At 36.7% G+C, this 24,492-nt stretch overlaps 1 protein-coding gene across 1 annotated transcript in view; it reads right to left on the bottom strand.

Moving 5' to 3' along the window:
* Positions 1 to 5,234: 5,234 nt before the first annotated feature.
* Positions 5,235 to 24,492, bottom strand: part of NAALAD2 (N-acetylated alpha-linked acidic dipeptidase 2) — a 53,878-nt gene continuing 34,620 nt past the window's right edge. The window contains exons 16-21 of the mRNA XM_006160338.3: positions 20,906 to 20,997; positions 19,131 to 19,221; positions 16,974 to 17,238; positions 13,106 to 13,187; positions 11,847 to 11,940; positions 5,235 to 5,797 (exon numbers count right to left, since the gene is read on the bottom strand). Of these exons, the coding sequence (XP_006160400.1) occupies positions 5,612 to 5,797; positions 11,847 to 11,940; positions 13,106 to 13,187; positions 16,974 to 17,238; positions 19,131 to 19,221; positions 20,906 to 20,997 (810 nt within the window). The 3' untranslated portion in view covers positions 5,235 to 5,611. The remainder of the gene's footprint in view (positions 5,798 to 11,846; positions 11,941 to 13,105; positions 13,188 to 16,973; positions 17,239 to 19,130; positions 19,222 to 20,905; positions 20,998 to 24,492) is intronic.

Here is a 24,492-nt window from a genome sequence, read left to right as displayed (position 1 = left end):
GCCCACATGGCTGACCACCATTCAGATTCCAGCCTTAGCAGCTTGAAAAACATGCCAGACAAAAAATAAGAAAGAAAAACATGCCAGGCAAAAATCCAGTGGGATGGAGCAGAGAAAGGATTGCAGCGTGACCACACCCCATAAGGAGGTGCTTTCTCCCTCTCTATTCTCTCTCTGGTGAGTATGTAAAGTATACAGCCCTTTCGTCTGGATGGTTTTTGTTAGATGATTAAGAACAATTTTTTTATGATTTGTCCATTCAGATTTTCTAGCTTATTTAAACAACCTCTAAAAGAGCTTAAGAATCCTCAGTGCAAATAATAAAACTATGTTGCCATTTTGATCACGATAAATTATAGATAGGAATTCCTATGTATATAGGCCATTCAATAAAAACATTTTCAAACTTTGTTTTCAGATTAACATAAAATTTGGCAAGAACAGTTTCATAATTTGGTGCATCTGAAGAGGTAGGTTCTATTATTATATTACAGACAAGGAAACAAATTTATGGCACTAGTTAAATAACATACTCAAAAATTGAATCTAGTGAGTAGTGAAGATTTCGCTCAGACAGTCTGACTCAAATGGTTTTCACAGTTGCATGCTGCTTTCGTCAATGAAATGAATAGGTTCTATAAATCATTAGCATAAAACAGAACTGAGTAGAATGTGTGGTAACCAGGAACAAGTTTTTAGTTAGATGTGTTTTTCTTTAGAAAATGAATTTATGAAAGACATTTATATAGGGCCAGACTGTGGCCTAGTGGTTAAAGGAGCTGGAGCCCACATGGCTGACCACCATTCAGATTCCAGCCTTAGCAGCTTGAAAAACATGCCAGACAAAAAATAAGAAAGAAAAACATGCCAGGCAAAAATCCAGTGGGATGGAGCAGAGAAAGGATTGCAGCGTGACCACACCCCATAAGGAGGTGCTTTCTCCCTCTCTATTCTCTCTCTGGTGAGTATGTAAAGTATACAGCCCTTTCGTCTGGATGGTTTTTGTTAGATGATTAAGAACAATTTTTTTATGATTTGTCCATTCAGATTTTCTAGCTTATTTAAACAACCTCTAAAAGAGCTTAAGAATCCTCAGTGCAAATAATAAAACTATGTTGCCATTTTGATCACGATAAATTATAGATAGGAATTCCTATGTATATAGGCCATTCAATAAAAACATTTTCAAACTTTGTTTTCAGATTAACATAAAATTTGGCAAGAACAGTTTCATAATTTGGTGCATCTGAATCAAAAGTTACCTGTATAGGAAAGAAAGTTAATGAATCAGGAATTCCTGAGACTGGGGCCCCAAGAGTGCAGAATAATTTCTAGGTTAGTCTGATGTGCAATAAAATTTTTAAATCATTGGAGGCGTGGAGTTGCTTAGGCTTGGCATTTTTTCCCATTTTACCAGTTTAACTGTTTTTAAGTGAATTTTTGCTTGGAACAGTTTGGGATTTAGAGATTATGAAGGTAGTGCAGTTAGTCCATACTTGATTTTCTGGCATTTCCAGATACTTGTTTTGTGTATTTTCTGCCTAAATGCCAGAAACCCATTTCTCCGATTCCTGTTTCCTTTCATTGGCGAGTAGTGTAGAATCCAGTATATGGGTGCTGGGTGTAGTTATTGCCACTAGAATGTCTTTGCCTCCAGGCACTCTCAGTTGGTTCCAAGGGAAAAAAATACGTATATATTGTTTATAAACAAGTGTTTCTGTATGTAACAAATATATCTGTTAAGCTCTTACTCTCCAGCTCTAATCCATTATTACGTAGCTCTTTCTAACCTCCTCTTGCTTGTAACATTCCATTTCTACAGTGAAAAATCTGGTTCCCAACATCCACTATCCATTTGCTTAATCGTTTAATTACAGTATACATATATATCAGTATCAGAATTGCTGACCCAATCCCCCATGTGAAATACCTTTATCAACGGAAGCACAGTACTTGTGTGTAGTTTTTTTTTTAACCTTTTAGTCTTTAATTTTCTACACCAACGAACTCAAGTTTGTTGAGCATCATTTTCCCCTTTCATGTATTTATAATAAGGCTTGTATTTTGGAAAGATCACTTGATAATAAAGAGCAGTTGGAGGTGGTAAAGAGACAGACCAGTCTGAATGAGGGCATGATGAGGCTAGCAGGTGGCATGGTGGTTAAGGTCGGCTTGACTCCCACATGACCAACCACAGTTTGAGTCCCAACCCTGGCTGCTTAAAAATCATGCCAGTAGTGTGTATATGCCCAAAATCCCAGGAAAAGAAGGAAAAGGGATTGTGGCATGACCATCTTCTTGGGGGGTGATTTCTCACCGTCTCCAGCGAGTACACGCCCCATGGCAAAAACAAAAGCATGAAATAAAGCAGAAGCAGTGGAAACAGAAGAGACAAGAAATTTAAGGACCTTGAAATGAAAAGGATTAGGGACTAGAGTTCTAATGGTCAGCTAGGGGCCAGCAAGTGACTGATTATGCCACTGGACTCACACATAGCTGGTCATGGTTCGTGTCCAGGACCTGGTGGCCTGAAAATCACTGCCCGCTTGTGTGTGCATGCCCAAGATCCCAGGATGGAATGGAAGAGAAGGAATTGGGGCTCAGTCATTCACCCTGGGGTGTGATCTCTCGCTTTACCTCTCAGTGTCTCTCACTCTGCCAAGCTCAGGTGCTCTATGGTAAAAGCCTCAAAAATAAAAACAAAAAACCTTAGCAATAAAACAAGTTGCAACAATTACTGTTCTTCTCCAAATTTATATTTCAAACCACTTAAGTTTTGGCAGTTCATGTCTTCTATAAAGCTAGCAGCAGGAAGAACATCCCACCAGAGATTTCTAAACTGTGCTTCAGAAATGGTAAGAGTTGGAGGGAACTGATGCCCAGAGATATGCATAGTAATACTGTTGGGTAGTACAAAATTGTAACTCTCAGGTCTTCATTTTCCCTAATTAATTCCCTAATTTTGTTAGATGTATATGAAAAAATTTTCTTAAATTATAAACTTACACTTTATAAACCTAACACTTTGTAAATGGTATACCTTACTGCCTTCTTACACAGAATGAATAGAACACATTTAAAATTTACCTTGATGACTCAGCATCATTGCTATGCATGCTACTTATTTTGCAGAATCAGTTAGATACCTTGTAGTATGATTGAGATATGTAGGAAATATGTTGCCGCACTATTAAGTTAAACTGTTGGTCAAGGAACAAGGATAGCAGGAGTACTTTCCTTTTGCAGTCGGAATTTGAGTTGTCACTTCTTAGTGTATGCTTGTCTAAAAGGTTCTTCTAACTTTCAATTCTGAACTCTTTGGTAAAGTAAATAACCAAGATTATTGAATTGTTAATTAGAGGTTACACGTAATTCTGGGTCACTAGGCTTTGCATAAAAATTTTCAGATGCTAATATACTCTCCTTGCAGGAGTTGGAGTATGAACATCTTGGACAGCTGTTTTTTCACCTATTAGATTTATATGTTTATTAGCTAGAGTTGAAGTTATCCAAAGTAAGGAGATCACTGACAAGTTCCTGATCATTCACACTCCATGGTGATTTCACAAGAGAAGGTGTGCTATACTAGTTTGCTTGCCAGACTTGTGGTTTTCATGTTTTTTTTTTTTTTTAGTAATTAAATTTATTGAATAATTTTCATAACAATAAAATGTACATTTTAAAGTTCACAGTTTGATGAAGTTTGACAAATATATACAATAACTTCATAACTACCACCCAGGTTAAGATAGAAAAAACTCTCATTTATCTGAGAAAGTTTTCTGATGCATGTTTGCAGTCATTCTTCCTTGTCTACCACATCCCCAGGCAATTAGATCACTGATCTAATTTCTAACATGATAGATTTAGTTTTGCAACTTCTTCATATAAATAGAATCATGTATCATGTACACTTTTGTGTCTGGTTTCTTTCCCTTTCATGTCTGCCAGTAATATTGCATCTATTGACAGTACTTTCTTTGTTACTGCTAAACAATATTGTGGGCTATACAATTTACTCTTCTATTGATGACTTCTGGGTTGTTTCCACTTTCATTTGCTGTGAGCACACATGCAAGAATGATTTGTATGTGTATGTGTGTGCTGCTTTTGAGTAAATAGAAATGGAATGTTGTCAGGATAATAGGTTAAATATATGTTTTATAAGAAAGTGCCAAACTAGGGACCAGCAGATTGCATAATGGTTATATCTCTGGACTCCGACAAAGTTCACTGAGTTTGGAGTCCTGGACTTGGTGGCTTAAGACTCAGCCGGGCACATGTGCGTGCATGCCCAAAATCACAAGAGGATAATAGAGAAGGGATTGCAGCATGGCCATCCCTTCTGGAGGGGGGGGGATTTCTCAACTTCCTCTCTCTCTCTCTCTCTCTCTCTCTCTCTCTCTCTCTCTCCCTTTCCTCAATATCCTTAACTTCCATAACAATAAAATGTACATTTTAAAGTTCACAGTTTGATGAAGTTTGACAAATATATACAATAACTTCATAACTACCACCCAGGTTAAGATAGAAAAAACTCTCATTTATCTGAGAAAGTTTTCTGATGCATGTTTGCAGTCATTCTTCCTTGTCTACCACATCCCCAGGCAATTAGATCACTGATCTAATTTCTAACATGATAGATTTAGTTTTGCAACTTCTTCATATAAATAGAATCATGTATCATGTACACTTTTGTGTCTGGTTTCTTTCCCTTTCATGTCTGCCAGTAATATTGCATCTATTGACAGTACTTTCTTTGTTACTGCTAAACAATATTGTGGGCTATACAATTTACTCTTCTATTGATGACTTCTGGGTTGTTTCCACTTTCATTTGCTGTGAGCACACATGCAAGAATGATTTGTATGTGTATGTGTGTGCTGCTTTTGAGTAAATAGAAATGGAATGTTGTCAGGATAATAGGTTAAATATATGTTTTATAAGAAAGTGCCAAACTAGGGACCAGCAGATTGCATAATGGTTATATCTCTGGACTCCGACAAAGTTCACTGAGTTTGGAGTCCTGGACTTGGTGGCTTAAGACTCAGCCGGGCACATGTGCGTGCATGCCCAAAATCACAAGAGGATAATAGAGAAGGGATTGCAGCATGGCCATCCCTTCTGGAGGGGGGGGGATTTCTCAACTTCCTCTCTCTCTCTCTCTCTCTCTCTCTCTCTCTCTCTCTCTCTCTCTCTCTCTCTCTCGCAAGTACACATGTCCTATAGTAAAAGAAAGAAAAGAAAAGAAAGTGACAAACAGTTTTCCAAAGTGGTTGTAACACTTTGGATCTGCACTGGCAATGTTTGAGAATTCAAGCTCTTTGTTACAGTTTATTTTAGGAAATCTGTTACTTTCTCTTTATATCATGACAGGAGGGTTTTGTTAGATTAACACTTTGCTGATGCAGTTGTGAATTTTTAAAGAACCAATAAAACTTTACATGCGTACAAAGGTGGAAGTCTAAATTCAAAACATGACATGAAAAGCAAGATTTTCAAGATTTTAGAGCACTCTGGCATCATGACTTATTAAAAAGGAAGATTAATTTTATCCTCAGACTTTGTAGCAACAGCTTTGATGGCTAGCTGCTTACTTGAGGAGTTCCCATCACACTTCTTTCAGAGTTTCGGCTGCTGCTTGAATTGTAAAAGCTGCAACAGAAATATGTTTCTTTACTTCTGCCCAGGCCAAACTAGGGTCAGCTTTATTTTCAATATCAAACATAGCATCGTATATCCCAGGAAATGATTCTCCAGCATATTTGTTGTGGCTACTTGGAGCAAAAATGATGTGTGTAAAGGAAAAAAAAAAAAAGACAAGCATAATGAAGGCAAATTGAACTAAAAAGTATATATATATATTTCATTTTATATGCCTTCTGTTGATTTATTTCCTTTTGTTAGATCATACCTTGTTGTATGTTTCCTTCACTTTTATGACTCCATAACAAAAACAATTGATTTGAGACATTTCCACAAAAAAATTTTAAACAAAGGAGCTGACAATATGCACTTTGTGGGATGTTTCATGAATCACAAAGCATATTGCCTCCCCATATAGTAAGAAAGATTATTTCTTGTAAGTTTTATACAGTAGTGGTTTAACTGCTGGGACATCCACAAATATGATAAAATGTATGTTTTACAGATATTTATAAGGAGAGAGAGGTGATTGCGATTTTTGTTGTCTTTTCTAAGGATCTAACAATCCAAAATCTTCGCATAATGTTTTAGGCTTTAAAAAGCAGTAATTAAAGAAGCTTATCTTTCCAAAATATTATAAATTGTAAGGATAATGAAGCCCATTCTATAAAGGTAAAACAGTTATGTATATGGGTTTCCATAAAGAGACCAAATTTCTGACCTAGAAGAAAAGCTTTACAGTTGCCATCCTATTTCATCACATAAATAATGAAAGATATCAAGCTACTTCTTTCCCCAATAAGTGTGTGAATTTTGCCTTTCAGAAGGGGACATAATACTTTATTGAACATTTATCAGGAATTAGCGCCTATAGTCAAACTGTAGAGCTTACTAAAGATGTACACATACTGTATGAGACAAGACAGAGCTATAGATGAGTCAATATTCATGAAAAAGAGGAATTTATAATGCTAATCATTTAGATTTCCCCAAGGTACATCAGATTTACCATTGTTGTATTTTAAATCTTAATATGACAACAAATAGATATTTTGATCTGTATGTGAGTCAGGAAATTAGAGATAGAACATACAGGTATTCCTTAATATACTTGCCTTTTTATGGAGGATTATAAAAGTGCATAGTGGGAACCAGCAGTTAGCGTAATGGCTATGTCGCTGGACTCCCACGTAGTCGACCGCGGTTCACGTCCCGGACCCGGTGGCTTAAAACTCATGCCGGGAGCATGTGCGTGCGTTCCCAAGATCCCGAGAGAAGAATGGAGAAGGGATTGCGGCATGCCCATCCCCCCTGGGGGGGGTGATTTCTCGCTTTCTGTCTCTCTGTCTGTCTGTCTCTGTCTGGCGAGTGCACGCACCCTATAGCAAAAACCTCTCAAAAAAAAATGCATAGGAAAAAATTACAGGAATTAAATCTATTTGAATCATTGGCATGACATCTAATACCTTTGTGGCCTTTGGCAAATACCAAAGGCAAACTTGTTCCAGATGTATAAAAGAAGTTAAATAAAGTAAAAAAAAAAAAAAAATTTGAAAGGTTTTTGCTATAGGACGCGTGCGCTCGCCAGACAGACAAGAGAGAGACAGAGAGACAGAAAGTGAGAAATCACCCCCCAGGGGGGATGGCCACGCCGCAATCCCTTCTCCTCTGTTCTCTCGGCATCTTGGGCACACACACACACGTGCCTGGTGTGAGTTTTAAGCCACCGGGTCCGAGACGCAAACCGCGGTCGACTACATGGGAGTCCAGTGACATAGCCATTATGCTAACTGCTGGTCCCTATGAAACAAAACATTGAATGAATATAATAATACCAACTCATTCTAGACTAGTGACTAAGTAAATTATGCAGTAAGAAAGACTACCTGTGGTTTTAAATCAGAACACTATCATATTTACCTTCTGACCTTGCACTCATTTTTTAACCTCTCTGCACCTGTTTCTTCATCTTAAAAATGAGGGTGGATGGGGCCAGTAGGTGGCATGGTGGTTAAGAACAGTGGATTCCTACATAGCTGACAATAGTTCGAGCCCTGGACCTGGCGGCTTGCTTTCTCTCTTCTCTCTCTCTCTCTCTCTCTCTCTCTCTCTCTCTCCCCCTCTCCCTCTCTTAAAATAAATAAAGTTAAATATTTTTTTAAAAGATGAAGGTAGTTATAGTCATGTCCTCAAAAACTTGTGAGAATCAAATGATGGATGGAAAGCCTTCAGTATAGTTTGACATTTAGTAATAAATAAATATAAATTATTCTCAGGCTAAATCCTTTCCATATTTCTCTCAGATAAGAAGCAGATAATTATCCAAAAGAGATAATCAGCCAGTAGACAATCTTAAGCAATTCAATTACCCTTTCTTGAATGTGGGAGCCATATTAACTATTCTAGATTCATAACAACTCAAACTCTAGCCTAGTTCTTAAAATTTTCAAGTGTTTCATGATATAATTATACTCCATAATAAACATTTCCAAATTTCCAAGAGGTATCAAGAACTAGATTACAGGCTACAATATACATTTCTTAGCTTTCGTCTTCAACCTTTCCCTCAGTACATGGTAATTTTTCACTCATGAGTTATAATAATGCAAGTGCTTTTAGACTTTCATAACCAAATGCTCTCAAGCTTTCAAAGATTTCATTTTGAATGCTTTATTTGATATGTGCAACAAAAGATTATTTAATACTTTTGACTGCATTACAGACTGTGTTACTTTTCATATTGCTCCCATAACAAACTTAACGACTTAAATACTACAATTTTATTATTGTCTGTAGGCTATAAGTTTGATGCAAGTGTCACTGAGTTAAAAGTCAGGATGACAACAGGACCACATCCCTTTCTGGAGGATGTATTCTTGCTTTTCCCAGCTTCTCGAAGGTTTCCACACTCTTTTTTTTTCCAGCAGCAGCAGATTAGATAGTCCCCTCTTAACTTGCTCTTCAGCCTCTATGTTTCAAAAAGACTGAATGCATCATTAGGCCCATCTGGATAATCCTTATTATGGTCCCTTTTAAAGTCAGCTGATGAGCTACATTAATTCCACCTGTTACTTTAATTCCCCTTTGTCATGTAAGATGACAAACACCCTTGCAGGTACCAAGGATTAGGAAAAAGACATCTTTGGAAGACATTATGCCTACTGCATACAACAATATATGTAGAAATTTTCTCAGAGAAGAAAGAACAAAAGGAGTATTAGAAAATGTGCTCAGTGGTGAATAATGAAGGAAATATTACGTATGTTTGTTGCGATAATACTGATGTGTAACCCCACACATAAAAATAAACTTTACAGAAATTATCAAGCATGCTGCTATGATTTAAATGTCTGTGTCCACGCAAAATGTATACGCTTCATACACAATGTGGTAGTATTAAGATGTAGAGTAGTCTCCGGTATTTCATTATCATAGCAGGAATAGATAAGATGCTTTTTTTTTTTTTCCAGAGAGGTTTTTGCTATAGGGTACGTGCACTCGCCAGAAAAACAGAGACGGAGAGACAGAAAGCGAGACATCACCCCTGGGGGGATGGCCACACTGCAATCCCTTCTCCTCCATTCTCCTCTTGGGATCTTGGGAATGCACACACATACACCCGGCGTGAGTTTAAGCTACCATGTCCAGGACTTGAACTGGGCTCGACTACATGGGAGTCCAATGATATAGCCATTACACTAACTGCTGGTCCCAAGATGCATTTTAATTCTATAATGAACACTTATAGACATAAAGATTGAGTTTTTGAAGATTTATTTATTTGTTTCCATTTGTTACTATTATTTTTTAATTTGACCAAACAGAAACAGAGAGAGAGAAAGGGAAAGTGAGAAAGCCACCAGGTCCGGGACTTGAACTGCTGTCGGCCATGTGGGAATCCAGCACCCCTAACCACCACGCCACCTGCTGGCTCCTACTTCTGATTTTTAAGATGAATGATTTATACACTCTTCATTTAAAACACTTTACTTTAAAATGTGATTTTCTGATTCATTGATTACTGAATCTCAGAAAACTATACAGGCATAGTTTATTTTATTGTGCTTTGCTTTACTGAATGATGCAGATACTTGCATTTATTACAGATTGAAGGTCTATGGCAATCCTGCATTGAGCAAACCTGTCAGTGCCATTTTTCCAACAGCATGTGCTCATTTCTTATCTCTGTGCCATATTTTGGTAGTTCTCACAATACTTCAAAATTTTCCATTGTATCTGTTATGGTGATCTATGATCAGTGACCTTTGGTTTTACTTTATAATTATTTTGAGATGCCATGAATCATGCTAATTCAAGAGATCAAACTTAAAACACTGTGTGTTCTGGCTGCACCATTGACAACGATTTCCCCCATCTCTATCCCTCTTCTTGGGCCTCCCTGTTCTCTAAGATACAGTGATATTGAAATTAAGTCAATTAATAACCCAATAATACCCTCAAGTTTTCAGGTGACAGTTACATGTCTCTTACTTTAAATGGAAAGCTAGAAAAGATTAAGTCAAAAGCTGAGATGGGCTGAAAACTAGGCCTCTTGTACCAAACACAAATTGGGAATGCAAAAGTAAATTCTTGAAGGAAATTGAAATACACTCTAGTAAACACATAAATGATAAGAATGTGAAACACCCTTATTGCTGACATGGAGAAGATGTTAATAATCTGGTTAACAATCAAACCAGTCACAACATTTCCTAAACCAAAGTTTAATCCAGAGCAAGGCTCCAATTCTTTTTAATTCCATGATGTATAAGAGAGGTGAAGAAATTCCAGAAATAAAGATTGTAACTAATGGATATCAATTCATGACCTTTAAGGAAAGAAGCCATCTTCCTAATATCAAACTTCTGGATAAAAAAGCAAGTGCTGATGTAGAAGCCATCACATGTTAGAACATCTAGCTAAGATCATTGACAAAGATGGCTATGTTATACAACAGGTTTTCTTTATTCTTTTTTTTTTGAGAAATTTTTGCTATAGGCTGCATTCACTTGTCAGAGAAAAAGACAGAAAACAAGAAATCACACACACACACACACACAGTGGGATGGCCATGAGGCACTCATTTCTCCTCCATTCTTCTCTCAGAATTTTGGGCACATACACACACGTGCCCAGCGCAAGTTTCAAGTCACCAGGTCCAGGACTCAAACCATGGTCTGCCACATAGGAGTCCATTGCCTTAACCACTATATCACCTGTTAGCCCCACAACAGATTTTAAATGTAGATGAAACAGCCTTACATTGTCAAGAAGATGCCACCTAGGACTTTCATAGTTTAAGAGAAGTCAGTGCCTGGTGACAAAGCCATAGAGGGCTGACCGACTCTTAGGGCTGATGCCACTGGTGACTTTAAATTCAAGCCAGTGTTGTTTTAACATTCTGAAAATCATAGAACCCTTAAGAGATATGTTCATTCCACTCTTCCTGTGCTCTGTAAATGAACCAACAAAGCCTAGATAACAGTCCCTCTGTTTACAGCATGGTTTGCTGAATATTTTAAGCCCACTATTGAGATCCACTGCTCAGAAAACTAGATTCCCCTCAAAATATGACTGTGCACCCATAGACAATGCACCTGATCACTCAAGAGCTCCGATGAAGATATACAAGGAAACTAATCTTGTTCTTGTGCCTGCTAACTTACAATGTACATTATGCATGCCATCTCTCCAGACATCATTACTTTTCCAGCAACAATAAATAACTTGGGTGAGTTTGACAAACTCACCCAATTTAAAATTCAGGAAGAGCAGTTAAAACTGTAGTTGCAAGCTATAGCTGGAACACTATGCAGCCAATGAGAGGAAAGAACTGAAACTACATATACAGACACAGAAAGATCTCTAAAATATATTCTTGGGAATAAAGCAAGTTGTAAAATACATAATCCCATTCATGTGAATATAAATGTGTATATATTAAAATGTTTGATTATATATGCTACATATTTTATATATATCGTATATATGTGTATATAAATGTACATATGTATTTATATATTGTGTATATCTGCATAAAAACATGTTTATATATAAATGTAACACATATTTATATACAAATTACACATATTAACCTTCCACACATCGGATGACTTTTACTTAAAGTAGACTTTGGGTATGCTGTTTCAGTCACAGTGAGGTATTCGGTACTGGCTAGTGAAACACGTGTTCTTTTCTTACCTATAAAACTGCCTCCCTGGTAAACCAAGGGGATCGATGAATGCTCTTTCCAGGAGCATCAGTTGGTCATTCATCATTCTCACTGCAAGGGGACTTTGAGAACAAGAAATATACCATTATAATTCTTAGCATGGAATCGTGTTTTAAAATATTAAAGATCAGCCATGGGAAAGTAAACTTCTAAAAGCAACAGATTTTGAACAAAACATGCATTAACATAGTAAAGCTTTATATGGTAAGTTGAATGTAACAGCAGAGTCATGTTTCTAACTTTTATAATAAGCAGAGACACCTATTGAGAAATGGTTTGTTTTGTTTTTCAAGACATCAGTCTTATCAAAAAGAACCGAAAAGCACCCTTTACTTATTTCTAGGATAACCAGGGCTCCCAGAAAGTTAGAGTGAACTAGCACATGCAGTACTAAGTTCTACTGTAGAAGAAAGGAACAGAATTAAGCTGAACAACAAAGAGTGAATGAAAGTTTCAGGACCAGAAGAAGGGTGGGAGACAGTGACACAGGGGTGAGAATCCTCTTTCACTCTTGGAATCTTTAGACTTTCTTTTTGGGGAGATGAATAAGTTTCATGGGCTCTCCTACAAGCCAAGGAAGAGGCCTCTAAAAATGATTGTTAGAGTTTTTTAGCCAAGATGGGAGATGGGGAAGCTTATTCCAAGTTTGAAAAAATAAACGTGACCTAGATTATACTGTGGAACACTTTATGCTTGTTATATGTTACTCTGAATATATTTTTTAAACTATTTCAACCTAAAAGTGACAAGAAATTAAGTGAAATGCAAAACAGTACCTATATAAAAAGGATTTCTAAACTGATGTGTAGGAGAGTTGGACAAGGGACTGTAGTGAAATACATTACAAATGTGCTTAAGCCCATCAGGCCAACTACAGTCAGAATTCTTGTCATGCAAACTCCTAAAGACAAGTCTCTCTCTGGCCCTTGTCTTGGCATGAGTTTTTGTCTATCATTCGGAGCAGTTCTCCTCAAATTTGAATGTTTACGTCAGTCACCTGGGCATCTTATTAAAATGTGGAGTTCTAATTGAGTTTGTCTTGGGCATGGGGATAAGGGGTTGGGAGGTCTGATATTCTGTCTTTATAAAAAGCTCCCAGGTGATGCTGATGTTGCTGGTTTGCAGACCATAATTAGAACAGTAATCATTGAGAGCAGGATGCTTATGAGTGACAGTGTTTTCTACTAACCACATTGGTTTTCAAAACAGTAGGTATTGGAAACTTACTCATTCAGATCAACTTGTGTAAGTCTTCTATGAAAATCAGAGGCAGCCTCTGAGAAGTTTTTCACAGCAGAAAATAAGGAATCTTTTTAAAAATAGAAAAGCAGAAGATAAATTAGTAAGCACAAAGTCTTCGTATTTCAGAGGTTCACTTTCCGGCTTTCACCAGGACGGACTGAGATGATTGAATAGATGCTGAGACAACTTCTCTGCTGCGCCTTCTGGCAGATCCATGAAAAGTATTAGAAAATAATGTAACTAAGAAACATTAGATGAACATAACATGCTGTTTGTTCTTAAGGAAATGACTTTTGAAAGTTTGGACATAAATAATTTCTTAACCCATAAATTAGCAGAAACCCAGCATTCATTTATTCATTCATTCAATTTTTATTTATTGAGGCAACTCCTATATGATAGACACTTGATATAGCTATAAAAAAGATATGGCCCCTATTAATATTAAAGAAGATATCCTTGTTTTCAAATATCGTAGATCTTGTTCAAAAGATAACCTTTCACAAACCGATATATACAGACTCTAAGAAAAGATAGCTAGGTTTGGGCTGGTCGAACTTTTCTTCAGTTCACAAAATTCCTATGGAAAGTGTTTGGGTTTTCAGTATATTTTGTATAACAATCTTTTTATTGTTTTCCACATTTTCTAAATAGAATTTTAACTTTATATTGCTTGAATCAGTCTCATGATGCAGGCAAAGCAAGAGATACAATATTGGTTCTGTAGATAAAGCACTTACAGCTCTGGACAAGGGATTCCTATTATTCACAAAGCCAATAAGTGATACATTCAGTGGAAGTACACTCCGTATTAGGGGAAAAATAGGATCTTTTCAACCCTAGACTTTCTTTAAGCTTTATTGTTATTGTTTTTTAAACCACATTCAAATCAAGAAATCTAAAAGTAGTTATAACTGAAGCTAAGAATATAGAGTACTGAAGAAGGAATTTTAGAGTACAAAAGTTGGGTTAAGAACTGAAATGTGTCCGTGGGATTTAGTGACACAGATCAGTGACAACTTTGTGGATAACAGTTTCAGGAAGGACGTAAGGTCCTAAGGCAGTATGGTGCATAGGGTAGTGGGAAGTAAAGAACTGGAGATAGGGAGTGTAGGTTAAGCATTCATTCTTTCATTCACCATACCTTCATTCCTTCATGAAGATGTTTTTTGAGCAACTTTTTTGGCTGGAACTAAATGAAGAGTTTTAATTGCAAACGAAGTAGGGTACATTAGGTAGAATGTTGTTGTTAAGAGAGTAAAAGATAAGAGAATATTTCATCTGGTAGGTAGGTACAAACAGAGATGAAGATTTTGAAAATAAGGCAAAGAAAGGCATTAACAGCTCAGACTCCGTTTCCAAGAAGGTAAGAAGGTATAGGAATTAACCTCATATAGAGAGAGCCCTTCTACCATAATTATATAGGTTCTATCTCCTAATTTGACCCTGACTTATACAAACTGGTAAGAGTCAAGTCACCAGAAGGAAACCAGGGCATTTAGGAAGGCGCTGGATGGCTACAAAACTGTGAATGTCCATCTTGCTGTAGGCTCTGCTTATGTCTCTAGTTCATCTCTCTTCATTTCCCCCATCGCTGCAGAGACACTCAGAACATACTGATAAAAACACAATTTCCTTCACTTTCTTTGCTTTGTTTTGTTTCTAGATCATAGTACTTGTTTTCATAATTTCACAAAAATTAAAAATCCTTAAATTATAACATCCAGAAATCATTTCTGACCACTCGGTACCCATTCCATGCGCTCTCACAGTATTCTTTGTATACTCCTGTAATAACCTGTCCTCTGGATGTGCTCTTCTCCTTCCCCACCTGAACATTTAAACTCTTTGAGGACCACACGTGTATCTCATGCATCTTTCTATCTCCCAGGAAATAACCCATTACTTGGCACTCAGTCTGGCCAGCATGCTGTATCTTCGGGTTCACAGTTTCAGGCAGCCACAGTCTGAACGAGTTCATGTGTGTACTATATAGTTGGGCCCACCATGCTCATATCTGCACTGACCTGGAACACACTTTTTATTCTTGTAATTATTCCTGCACAATATAGTATAGTAACTATTTAGTACTATATAGTACCTAAAGATGATTCAAAGTAAAACATGCTCTGATTTTACAAAAATAAATAATACGTCATTTATTTAAGGGACTTGAGCATCCATGATCTTTGATATCCCGTGGAGGTGGGTATCCTGGAAACAAGTCTCCATAGATACCAAAGGAGGATGGTACATATTCGATTATCTGGGTATATACTAATACTATGTACCCCCACAATTATAAAATAAAATGGTGGGACCATCAGGTAGCATGTGGTTAAGGTGCTGGATTCCCACATGGTTAACCATGATTTAAGTCCCGGTTCTGGCAGCTTGAAAATCACACTGGGTGCATGTGTATCCATGCCCAAGATCTGAGAAGGAGAACGGAGGACAAGGGATTGTAGCATTGCCATCCCCCCCTGGGGAGTAGTTTCTCACTTTCCCTCTCTCTGTCTCCCCAGCTAGCACATGCACCCTATAGCAAAATCCTAAAAGAAAAAAAGTGAAAGAAAATGGTTATAATAAACCAGTAATAATAGGTAGCACTTACTGAGGACTAAATGTTAATCACCACTGCTTCTATATACTAACTGAATCTCCGTAACAATTTTCAAAACATACTTTATTACTTACTTGGTTATTTTTAGTTATTATTACTACTTTTTAAGAGAGAGAGAAAGTGATAAAGCAAGCTGCCAGGTTTGGGACTCAAACCACAGTCAGCACTGTGAGAGTCCAGCACTTTAACTACCATGCCACCCTCTGACCTCAAAAATCATACATGTTGAGAGAGAGAAAGAGAGAGAGAGAGAAGTTAGTGAAGCCTCAATCCTCCAACCTCCAGTAGTTTTTACCATAGGGCAGGTGCCACCACATCCCCCCCCCTCTCTTATTTAGACATTTTCCTTATGAAATAGTTAACACATAAAAATGTTAAGTAACTTTCCCAAGGTCACACAGTGATCAAATGGTCGAGCCTAATATTCCAGGCTATTACACTACATCTCATCCCTACATCACAGGAGATACGTGGTACAGAACAACAGCTACTAAATGACCAAGTATAAAAGGGAATGCTTATAGCTATATAAATATCATTCATATAACAAGCACTAAAATATATGTAGTAATGAGAATAATAGTAATAATAATAAACAAGTGTAGTGGAATTGATTGTTCCCTCCACTTATCAATCTTTTTGTAATATTGCTGTATTTTCCTTTTCTTGTTTTTTAAATTTTCAGAGGGTACATGTACTTGCCAAAGAGAGAGAGAGAGAGGAAGAGGGAGAAAGCATTCCTCAATGGTTTGTGGTCTTGTGGAAATATTTTTCCTCTATTTTTCCGTACTGTCAAAATTTTGAGCAACCCAACATATTTTTCAAGCCACCAGGTATGAGACTGAAACTGCACCAGCAGCTATGTGGGATCCAGTTCCCCCAACCACTAGACCATGGGGTTGGCCCAACTGTTGAGTTTTTCTACTTTGTTCCTATAACAGTAAAGATATTTTCAAAGAAAGTAATATAGGAAAAATTTTACCAGCCCAATGTTTGAAGCACTAACTCAACCATAATGACTTTATTTCACACCATAATGACTATCTCTCTCACACATATCAGATTAAACCAGATTCTTTAACGGGTGTTTGTTTAAAGCTTTTTCTTTAAAGTCAGAATGACTTAGTGAGTCAGGGATAAATTTCAGGATGAAACATTGATTACAAGAAGAAATAGTATCTTAAAATTCTTGCCTTAGAAATTATAAAGTATCGTTGAACCATTTCTTACCAAATGATACTGCTTGGTCTCTCAATTGTTGGTCATGTTTCTTGGATAAATTGTAGATACTTGTTGCATAGTTTTTCAAGGCTTTTGCATAGTCTTGAATATTGAAAGGAATGATTGTAGAGTCGGCAAGCTCATATACCAGTGCTCCTCGTAACTGAGCCACAGAAAGCTGTTTTTTAAATGTGGGGTCATAAAAATTCTCTACCAGTTCAAATGTCTCATAAATTGTGTGGTACACTGGGTAGCTGCTGTATTTATCTGTTTTCTAAAAAGTGAGGGGTGACAAATATAAACAAAAGTCACTCAAGTTATAATATTTTATGTAATCATAAAAAAATGCCATAGAAAACAATACAACCACATGACACTAGGTTATATGGTTGGGTATTATCACAATAAAAAAAATTAAAATCTATTGGGCCATCAGAAAAGTCAGGATGCATTTTTGCATAGAAAAACACAGAAAAATCCATCATGACTTTTCCTATGAACCAATAATTAACTAAAACACTACAACTAAAGGTTCACTAATTTAAAACAGCACCTCTATTCATTTCATAAGTCTTGTAACTGTCATTCAAAGTGCTGCTTCTTGTACATTGTCTTTATCATATTTCCTTTTTCTTTAATTGCTAAAGTGTACATGTGCTCACCAGAGAGAAAGCACCCCCACTGGGGCAAGGTCATACCATGACCCTTTTTCCTCCATTTCTCTATCCTGTCAGGATTTGAAGCATGCACTCACACATGCTAGGCATACTTTTCAAACCACCGGGGCCAGGATTTGAATCTTGGCCAGTCATGTGCTATCCAGTTTCCTATCCACAGGGATTAACCACTGGGCCATAGGGCTAAGCCCTCCTTATTGCACTTTTCACAATTAAAATTTAAAAGTGCATATTCAAAATGCCCATTAACATATTTCAAAATTATCTACCAATTGATTGGGAGTGAAAGGTTCTGGGCAACTAAGTATATAAATAGCTGAAGCATGATGTGTTTAAGTATATTCCCTCCTTTTCCAAATAGTATATAGCAGTTGCTATTTTTATCTTTATTACAGTTAAGACCTGTCATTATGAACATGAATTATTACATGGTGGTGACAGGTATAAATATTTTTTGAGTTTGTAGGTCTGCTGTCCTGATTTTAGTTTTTATACCTGCAAGCTTGTTACAGATCTACCATTCATACTGGTTTTAGTATCACTAAAAACGGTGTCTGTATTAGTATTCTCCTATCTAATTTTCTGCTTCTAATTTGAAGTGGTCTTAGAAGCTACCTAACTGTTTTCAAATTGATGGCAGAATATAAAAGTGAACAGGCACTGAAAAAGAGTTATAGCACATTTTTTATGTACTAAGCGTAAGGAGATTTGATGTACAGAGTCAATGCATCTATTTTAGGCTAATTTGGAGCTTTTTTTGTCTACTTCTTTGCTCTTAATTGTAGTTTGGATAATCAAATTTGCAAGTGATACAAGTTATGAACAAGCAAGATGTTGGTGTATTGCAATTATGATTGAAAAAGTAACTAAAATCTGTGGCAGATCTATGACTACTTTATGTTTGCTTTCAGTTTGCTTTATGACATAACTTAACTACCAACAAATATGGCATATTTTGGCTATCTATAAGTATTTATGTATTATCAGGATGCTTGAGTGACAATAGTATAAACTAGTCAATGCAATACAGAAAAGAGGATTCCATTAAAATATTTTTTAAAACTCGCTTTATTCCTTACCAAAGGGACCTTGACTAAAATGACAGGCAAGAGTGGGAATCCCTTAACCACAATATGCCCGTCAATTGCACCATTTTTTCCTTAGAAAAAGCATATCATAGCCTACAAGACTAGGTTAGAGAGAAGATTTTCCAATAAATCCTCCATCTGGGAAAGGATGTGAACAGTAACCAGTTCAGTTATGAGTGGCATTAGTCTGTGAATTACCCTTTCATTGAATAACCCTGGTAGTAAGCAACTCATATTACTTCCTAGTCCATCTACAAAGGGACACAGTCTACCTCTATTCCTGAAACTCTTCCCAGGACACACATCCAGCCCTTATCTGGTGCCAAATGACGCAATGAGAGAGTTCCTCACCAAAGGAATGAGAATGAAATGCTACACCTTCAAAATGAAAAATGGCTTACCTTATTCTTAGTGTAACGGGCTCGGCCTGAAGCAATTCCAAGTCTCTGAAAATAAGCTTCAAAATCACTTCCAGAACCCAGCTTATTGATTCTAGATGTAAAATATAAACACATACACACACACACACACACACACACACACACACACAAAGAAGTATTGGATTGTTGGAAAAGTCATGACTCGTTCTGTGCAAAAAGAAAAAAATTTGCATAAAAAATTTTGCATAGAACAAAGTATCATGACTTTTCCAACAACCCAATACAAAGTTAAATAGAGACAATGAAACCTGTCCTCCAAATAGCAAGGAATAACAAGGAACATTTTAAAGAATTATGATACTCTCTTGCATATTTTCAGAATTTATGGTAATCATTTGGTGCGGGGGGGACAGAGACAGGGACTTTATACTTAGACAACTAGAGTCTAATAGGGAAATTGCCAGGAGTAAGCCTATATTTAGCTAATGAAGGATCTAAATACGTCTTACTTTATTTTAGAAGTAAATCTAATTACAATATAGCTTCCACATAATAAGCCACTATATATATATATATATATAGATAGATAGATAGATAGATAGATATAGATAGATATACATACACACACAACTATACCTGTGCCCACATACATACATATAAATATATGTGTACATCTATGTGTATAAAATGTAATGAACAATTTGTGGTAATAAAACGATAAATTAGTAAAGCAGAACATAAAGTTACATATGCATTAAGAACATAAATATGTGGGGCCAGCAAGTGGTATGGTAGTTAAGGCACTGGACTCCCATGTGGTCAACCATGATTTGAGTCCCAGATCTGGCAACTTGAAAATCATGCCAGGCATGTAAGTGTACATGCCCATCAAAATCCCAGGAGGAGAATGTAGGAGAAGGGACTGCAATGTGACCATCTCCCTGGGAGGTGATTTATCACTTTCTCTCTCTGTCTCTCTTTGTCTCTTTCTGACAGGTACACGTGCCCTGTGGCAAAAACCCCTTAAATTTGTGTGTGTGTGTGTGTGTGTGTGTGTGTGTATATAAATATATATATATATTTCCAAACTCTTAATTTATAAAATGTACTTTTGAGATTGAGACCTTGAACGTTTTTGAAATCTTTTTCATTCTACTATTTTTTTTTAATAAGCATGTGGAACCGTTATGATGGAAACAGGTTTAAATGTGCACAAGACTTAGTTGGATAAGGAACAGCACTGTGAACTGCTGTCATCATCTGCTGATATCAGAAACAGAACTGCGGTAGAAAAGGAAGAAAAATATCTTCAAGGAAGCTGCCATAGCACAAATGAGAAGAGGTAAAAATAAATTAATATCCATATAAAATTTAAATTGACCTTAGGTTAAGACATAATTTAATGAGTATTTATAATGCCTCTCATTAAATTTAGAAGCAAGCAATCCATCATTTGTGTTTTACTTCATCTTCATTTGAAGTTATATTATTTATTAATGCATCTAATATCCATCTGAATGAAATTTTCTGCAAGAATGCTAAATAACAACTAACAGCATAACAAAATAATTTTGACTAAAAATTTGCAGGGCTAAACTGATCTGTGCTTTATTATAGGTTAAAAGACTGCTATGCTGGCTAATCAACACAACAAAGGCTGGACAAAGGAATGTTTTACCTTCTTTATCTTTTTTCTATTCAAATTATGGATGAGAATCACATGTTTATAGAGACAAGAAGCAAAGAGGAATTCATAATTTATTCTATGGTAGAATAGACAAGTGTAAGTAACTTACCTAGGAAAATCTTTATTTTCAGGTGATGGGTCTTTTTGCAACCAGCTTTCATAAAGTGATTTACTTTCAAAACCATCATCGGGGCTGGAGATCTTAAAAAAATAAATCAAATATTGGGAATTACGGGCACAAGCAAGTAAAGCTATACTAATATAAAACCATGTATTTGTTGTCATCAAATTCTGCTTCTATCCCTCTATCTGTGCATATATGCCTCATGTTCATTTACTGAAAAAAAAATTTTTGTACATGTCAAGAAAAAAATCTAGCCCACATTCTTGTTCATTTATGATGCCTGCCTATTGGTAAGTTTTTGTAATGTACTTATGATATAAGCTCCTACTTATTTTGGTACATTTTTAAGTAGCACTTCAAAATTTTCACAAGGTCATCACTTTAATATCTGACAGCTTAGATGTCTTTTAGTGGGAAGATACTGGGGATAACCGTCACTATTATACTTACTTTAGAAAATTGCTTTTGTCTAAGAAGACCTACAAGGAGGTCTCAGGGCAATGGAGGGGATATAGGTTAAGAAGCACCACCAGAAATTGCCAATAGAAAGAAGTTCTGATTTCAGAGGGCAGGGTGGGGGAGTGCAGTGTTTGTGTGGGATTATTATTTTAGAAAACCAAATTATGTTTAAACAAAGTTGGAATTTTAAGGATTTTTAAAAACTACATATCTCAGGTTTCTAGCTAGGAATTTTAAGAGCTTTTTATCACCTCCATTAAAAGTGTATTGCAAGTTCTGGGACCAACAGATGGTGTAATGGTTATGTAGCTAGACTCCCATGTGGTGAACCACGGTTTGACTTCAGACCCAGCGGCTTCAAACTCACATCAGGCACATGTGTGCATGCCCGGGATCTTGAGAGAAGAGTAGAAAAAAGGGATTGCAGCATGGCTATCCCCCCGGGAGATGATTTCTTGCTTTCTGTCTGTCTCTCTGGAGAGCACACATGCCCTATAGCAAAAATATGTCAATCAAAAAAAAAAAAAAAGAGAAAGAAAGGAAATTTTACAAGTTCCAATTTACCTTTCTCTACTTTAAGAAATGTAGGCCACAGAGTGGAAATGCTGTGGGCTGTAGATTCAAGGAGATTTATCTTAGATCCAGATTACTACATGTACCGGATATATTTAATTTGTTTATAGATATGCTTTCTTCAAAAATAGAATTAAGGCAAACCCTACTTATAAACGCTGAAAGCATTATAACTTGACATATTATTTCCTATCTTTAAACTTTCATTTTTCTCACCTACGAAAATGGGAATAATACTGCCTCTTTCTCTAAACAAATCTCCTCTAATAACTTCTCTGGCCTTTATACAGAGCTGATTTCTCTCACTCCAATGCCATTATTGATGGGGGAAAAAAAAAAGACTATAGATATTTATTGTGATGAATTCGAGAGTGTACATGGGGAAATGAGACACAATTTCTACTCTCTTGGATCTCACAATCTAATCTAATTGGGGATACACACATCAGAGAGATGAATGTGTAATACAAAAGTAAGATGAGTAGTTTTTAAAAAGAGCAAAGGGCTTTAATAAGATGTGGATAAGGGCTGGGAAATAGATGCATCTCCCAGAAAAGGTCTTTCTTGAGAAAACTGAAAAAAAAAAAAAAAGAAAAATTAAAAGCATCTAAAAAAGGTGTCACATCAGGCACATATATTTTTAACATTTTCCTTGCCTGCTTCAGTCTCACTCCAGCTATTCAGGTGCATAACAAGTGTGCTGTGTTTCCTGATACCACAGGCGTGCACCAGCCCTCAAGTAGAAGTTAACAGTAGTGAATCCATTTCTTCCCAGAGTAATGGGAAGGCTAGGAAGTTGTCACTTGCCCTAGAGCTTAGTATGGATGAGATGGTACTTCATCGTTGCATTGGAGGTATCTCAGGTGGGAACAATCTGGGCACTCCGTACACATCCCCTGCCCCACCAGCAGGCCGTAGCTGCACAGACGTTCTGCTAATTTCTAGCCAGCTAATTGGGTTCTACTCTCTATTCTGCCTCTACCAATTTACAATGGCTGAGATCCTGCTCCAGCTTCTACATTCTGCTTAAATAGAATTCCTAGCAAAATTCCCTTAATTTTCTGCAATCACACCGCCACGGTACATTGTTTATTAGAACTCTGTCTCTTTGGCCTTTACAGTCCAGATGAAAATGAACTGCCTCAGCTAAATACCGACACATTGTCAGAACTGCCCTCCCCTTACACAGTCACACTTTGTCCCTTTCCTTCATCCATCAGGCAGCAGCTGCTCTTCTAAGCTTAGCCCTCTCCCTCACCGGTCTACCCTCCCCTTATATCACCAGTCAACACAATAGGGGTGGATAAAATTTATAAGAGAATAAAAGAAGAGTATTCTTTGTCTACAGGGTCTTGGTATGGCCGTAGATAAGCATTCAGGTTTGTACAAGAAACTACAGATATAAATCTCTCCCCTCTATTATTGCCCCTGAAAATTCTCATCATCCTTGACATCAAAGGCAGGGGCCATCTCTCTAGGGCAGTACAAATCACAAATACATATCCTGATTGGGTTCTCCCTATAAGGATTTTCTTTACAGCTTTTGATAAGATGCTTTAATGGCACATTCCATTGAAAAGATCAAGGACATAAGCTACCCAAGATAGAGAGCATTGTGATAAGGACAGGGAGTGGAGTACTTTTGGGACACTAACATTTAATAAGGGACAGGTAAGGTTAAGGGAGATTAGGAAATGGTACCTAGAGAAAAAAGGTACCCACTCTAAGCCTAACTTGAAGCAAACATTTTTGTAAATCAATTCTACAGCCGTGACTATTTAAATGAAGTGCGGACGTATTAAATGAGCAGTTCTCTAATTTTTAGAATTCCATAGTGCTATAGTTTTCAGACTATTTTTTTACATCTATAACTCATCTAATATTTATAAAAATCCTGTAAGATAAGCAAGCATGTAGAATTATTTCCATTTTTGCCTTGACTTGCTACTGCTTCATCTATGAACTACGCGGACATAGAATAATGAACAACCTTGTTCAAAATTCTCTAAAGATTCCTCAATCACTAGAGTTCTGAACTCCTTGGCCTATTTGTCACCCCCGTTTCTTACCATCTTTCCACCAATGCCTTATGCTTAGCCATACCGAGTTACCTGTAACTCAGAAAATACGCTGTTCTTACCTTCCTATCTTTCTTCAGTACTGTGCCTTCTGTTGGGAATGCCCTTTCTCTTATTTCTTTCTACATCTTTGTGCTTGAGAATCCGAGCATTAACTATTCTGTAAGCATCTTTTTATGCTTCCTAGCTTCTTGCAGAACCCCAAGATTTTAGATTCTCTATTCAGTAACTTCTTCATTGTATATAATAGAAAATATCCTAGTAAACTAGAATTCCTCATTCACAGGTTTATGTCCTCTCTGAATTGTAATATTTGGACTCAGTGACTGTATCCTTTTATCACTGTTGCTGCTAGAATCATTTTACAGAGCCTGACACATAATAATCACTCAATGAATATTTGTTGGATTAATGAATGAGTAGCTAAGGCAATTTTTGAACCCTGCAAATTTTCCATTCCTG

The sequence above is a fragment of the Tupaia chinensis genome, unplaced genomic scaffold, assembly GCF_000334495.1.
Source record: "Tupaia chinensis unplaced genomic scaffold, TupChi_1.0 Scaffold000680_1, whole genome shotgun sequence".
Classification (NCBI taxonomy): domain Eukaryota; kingdom Metazoa; phylum Chordata; class Mammalia; order Scandentia; family Tupaiidae; genus Tupaia; species Tupaia belangeri.
Note: the sequence above shows the minus strand (reverse complement) of the source record. Positions and strands in the feature narration are given on the sequence as shown.